The 4888-nt window shown below is 35.8% G+C and overlaps 1 protein-coding gene across 1 annotated transcript; it reads left to right on the top strand.

Annotated features, from left to right (window-relative positions):
• The first annotated feature begins 771 nt into the window (after positions 1-771).
• Positions 772-3875, top strand: rnaset2 (ribonuclease T2). The gene is given in 10 exon segments (NM_001304030.1): positions 772-1025; positions 1519-1594; positions 1779-1833; positions 1917-1966; positions 2058-2115; positions 2249-2313; positions 2400-2513; positions 2645-2690; positions 2913-2984; positions 3084-3875. Coding segments are annotated over 9 exon segments (726 nt in total). The 5' UTR covers positions 772-1025; positions 1519-1523; the 3' UTR covers positions 3279-3875.
• The last annotated feature ends 1013 nt before the right edge of the window (positions 3876-4888 follow it).

Here is a 4888-nt window from a genome sequence, read left to right as displayed (position 1 = left end):
AGCTCCAGCATCCCATGTATGGATAGACATATGACTATATATAGCTTTTACATCAACCTTCGACATCATTTCTTTCTTGCGGTAACAGGCTACTGACATACTAACCCTTACCGTGTTGGTGCATTTTTTATGTCTGAATAGCTAGATTAGTTTTAGTTTAAGGTTTGTCAATTCTAAGGTTTCCCGCACATATTCCCGGCAACTTTAATTACGTCATACAATTTTGATTTGTACATGTTTTACAAACTTGACATTTAGGTTCTAAGAAGTTCAGGAACATTTTTAATAATGTGTTTATTTGTTTATATATATTTTAACTTAAGACGTTCTTTGTGATAATACTTAGCCTTACTCAACTGAATGAACCGTTGAACGACTTAAGACGACCCTCTGAAACATGAACTGTAGCCAAGCACTATTTTTAACGGGGTATTGGGTTAACTAACACAGAAGTATTATAGGCCTAAGCTAGGCCAGTACTATAAGATCCAAAAGCAGTCACACAGCTTGTTAGCTAATTATGCAGACATAATTGCATGATTTATCAAAAGGAAAGAGCTTGACTATAACGCCGCACAATTGCAAAAGTGCTATTGGGATAATTGCATTTTTTTAATAAATATTTTTAAAATTGTATTATATATTTTTTTACTTAAAGTGTGGATCATTACATTACAACAGCGGCATTGCAAAATAAGCATATAAAACAAACTGTGTTGCTGAGTGTGAGCACTTGTGTCTATCACATGATCTTTTTCACGTGACTTCCCTATCCTATGCACGACAAAGTCAGGTTGAATGCGGTTGTGGAAACAGCTCGTGCTTTGTTATTGGGTTATCACAGATTAAGTGACGTGCGGCGGTCTCAACTGAAACCGTGACTGACTAGTTGGTGCCTATTGTTGCCGTCGTATTGTTGGTCTACCAAGTCGTGAAGGCAGCATTCTTAACCTTGTAGCCTGCTCGTCCCCTCCTGTCTAGACCTATGCTATAGCGAGGCTTCTAAGTATTGAACGTTAACACTGGTAAGGACTGTTTTATGTTGCTATTACTATTTGCTAGTCTCTATAAGTAGGTACTAGGGCATTGTTTGCGAAATATGGAGATCAAGTTGGACCTCTCCCACTCACTCCCACGTAAATTTAGAATTGTTGTTATGCTGCTACGAAATTGGTAGTTAACAAGTTGCATCAAACGGGACAGTTGCAGCGCTGAATGTTTCTTCTCAGGTCTTCAGTTTACAATTGGTTGCACAACTATAACTTTCCAATGTTGTAAATGCACGAATGTAAAACTAGTTAAACTGCTAATAATTCAAACCATTTGGATTATTTTGGGGCGTTCTTAAATTAATTCGACCTATACTCAACTACCAATTACCAACAGTTTTAATAGGAAATAAGAATCCTATAGGATGGTTCCTCATGGAATAACTTAAAGGATTTTACTAGGGAAATAGCCTAGAGCTAATACATTGTCTACTGTACCAATTATAGCTTTTTTGTTGTTGCGTTTCAGTAACAATGAAATCTTGGGCACTTGTTGTCCTGCTCTGCCTTGGCTATGGTCTGTTGACTTCCTCCTTGCAGGCGAGGTAAGTTGTATGTACTAAACATTACTGGTCGGTAGCTTTTTGTCTGATTAATGCAAGTTGGCCTGACCCCTGCATCAAGCTTGTATCCTCCTTATTTTTTGGTAGTCTAACTTGAAAACATTAAATTAGCCTTTTTAATCACACTAATGCTCCTCTTTTGCTTAATGTGACTGCTTTATTTAAGACCTATGTGGAGCAATCTGATCCTGACTCACCACTGGCCAAGCACATTTTGCAGTGTAAGAACCTTTTTTTTCCCCAGGCATTTTACAGTAAGCTCTGTGTTATGTTTGTATGTATGACAAAATATTTTCATATGCAGGTACAACACTGTCATTCCACATTTGACTACTGGACTTTGCATGGACTGTGGTAAGGGTTTGTTCACATTCAATGATAATTACAGTGTGGAAGATGCAGCCTTTGACTCTTTTTATACATTTGATTAATGTCTGTCTTACAGGCCAAATTTGGGCCAGGAATGTAATTCATCTTGGCACTTCAATGAAACTCTCATCCAGGTATGTTCGGGTCAGAAGAAATACATATGTATAATTCAAACACCGAGAAAAGGAATAATTCACTTTTAAGTACATGTAATTAATATATTATTAAAAAAGTAAATACATATTTGGTAATCACTGTGCTTTACAGGACCTACTTCCTGATATGAATAAGTCTTGGCCGGATCTAAAAAAACCAGGATCCTCTAAATTCTGGTTTGTTTCTATTTTATTTTATGTATTTTTTTACTTTGTCATTGTCATTTTCTTTTAAACAATGTCCGATCATTTGTTCTCTCCAGGAAGTATGAATGGCAAAAACATGGAACATGTGCAGCGAAAGCTGAGTCCCTAAACAGCCAACACAAGTACTTTGACAAAGCCCTGGAGCTGTATCACAAGTTAGACCTTGATGGGTAGGTGTACTAAATATACAGTGAAGTAAACTCTTGAAACATGGAATGTATGTCATAGGGTCTTGTATGGTCTCGATACTCTAAAACTGGATCTCTGTGTCTTAACTGTTTTTATTTTCTTATATTTTCAGAGTTCTGAAGAGTGTAAACATTGTTCCTTCCGAGACTTACTACATGGTAAGGACATTCAGTTATCCTAAATTCCTTACAAAGGGAAATAAATGGCATTTGCTGTATTGGGAAATGCCATTTTAAAATAATTTTTGAAGTATATTAATATGTTGAGTAAATTGTGTGTTTAATAAAAGTCGCTGTTCCTCTTTACTGTCAGCATAATTGTTCAGTGGTCTGTGTGTGTTCAATAGAATATTGATGAAGTGTATTACATTTTGGTTTTAGTTTGACCACATCGAAGGAAGCCTTATCAACCTCTACAAAGTGAAACCAAAGATTCAGTGTAATTTTCCAGAGGTATCGTGTTTTATTTTAAATTCTTCCATGTATTTTGGTGAAATACAAACAAACTACAACAAATTGAAGTCATTTATTGCTCTCATTTCGCATTCTAAGGGAGAGAATTTCCAAATCTTGGGCCAGATCGAGATCTGCTTCAATTCCGATTTTCAACTGGACGACTGTGTGCATGATGAGACCGACACCGTCACCCTCACTGATTTCCTGAATGTCAAGGGTACAGGATTTAGAGTGTGTGACCATTCCAAACCAGTCTATTACCCTCCCCTGAAGGGAAAGCCATCAATGTAGTAGCTAAGGATTAGTTTTTACCCTTTATAATCAGTGTCAGTATCTCACATTGAACATAACCTGAAGTTTCCTTTGTGAGCACTCATACGCACATATACACTAACAGTTTTTACTTTCGCTTCTTTTTTTTAACCTTTTATTTCTAATTTGTTTACTGGTATTCACAATTGAAATTGCACCTCTTTTTTTTTTTTTTTTTTTTAACTGGGCAGTCATTTTGTTACAAAGGGAATAAATAGGCAAATAAAATGTAACACTTTAACAGGGTATTTAACTTGGCACTGTTTGTTACTACTTTAATTATTTTTGTCTTCAAATGTTTTCATTTTGTATAATTTTTTTTGTGTGTTGAGTATGAATGTGCACATGGTGGTGGTAACGTTGGTTTACATTAGTTATGTATTTGCCATATTTTTGAGTTTTCCAATGTGAAGATTAATGTGGGTATGATGATCAGGATTTCGCCAAGTGTAATTATTTTATCTGTAAAGAGATGCAATTTCTGCTTCCATGTTTGTTTTATTTCATTCTAATTGTGGGATAAAGTTTGGTTTGTAAATGGTGATGCATAAATCATTAAAGTAATTATTCTATTGCAGCAGTTCTACTAATTACTTTGGAATTAGTTTTTAGTGATTCAAAGCTAATGTGTTGTGTAAGTATGTATATTCAACTACATGCCACAAGAGGTCAGGAAATCTCTATACAACACTATAGGGATACTTTCCATATTTGCCAATCTTGCTGTAAAAATAAATAATATATTTAAGTATATCTAGTATCAATTATTATAAAAATCCATACATTAGGCATTACTAAACTGGCTGATAATTTGACTTCTGTGAAAATGTTGTACTTTCAATGAAACAAGGCAATGCCCCAAAATTACTCATCCTGGAAGACTTTCAGGCATAAGGAAGTCGAGGACATTATTTTCTTCTCAACTGTAAAAAAACAAATGAAAAGGTCATTGTAGGTACCAAGAAACAGAGATTTTCTGTTGGTCTTACGCTGGAACCTGATCTATTTCTGATGAACATACTGTATGAAAGAATGTTCAAGAGCAAGCTTATTACGTCTTCAAGAAAAAGCTAGATGTGAAACCTTTTGACAAAAAAGCAAATCCACATTTGTGTCATTTCAAGACAACACTATTGCAATGCATCCTGTTTCTGCCTAGCCTAATAAGATACTGAATAAACGTAAGATAATGCTGAATAAGAGTGCTAGAATCTTAACTGGAACCAAATAATTTGATCTCATCACTTTGGTGCTTGTGTCTCTACTGTACTCTAGCTGATTTTAGGGTTTTGCTGCTGAACTACATAGCACTACATGGACTTCTAATTATCTCTCTGAATTGTTCCTGCAAAACATAGCTATACATGTGCTAAGGTCACAAGACGCGTCTTTACTGTGTCTAGAATTTCTAAACTAACAACTGGGGGCAGGGAATGATCTGCCAGTTGAGTTGATTGACGGAGACTCAGTCTCTACCTTTTAAGTCTCATCTCTTCGGTAGTCTGTAATTAAGTGTGTTCTGGTCCAGGGCCGTTAAGTTAAACAGCAAAGCACCGGATTGGTGAACCACCCTTGCTGTCATTTTCTCG

The sequence above is a fragment of the Esox lucius genome, chromosome 6 (genome assembly GCF_011004845.1).
Source record: "Esox lucius isolate fEsoLuc1 chromosome 6, fEsoLuc1.pri, whole genome shotgun sequence".
Taxonomy (NCBI): Eukaryota; Metazoa; Chordata; class Actinopteri; order Esociformes; family Esocidae; genus Esox; species Esox lucius.
This window is presented reverse-complemented; position numbering and strand designations above follow the sequence as displayed.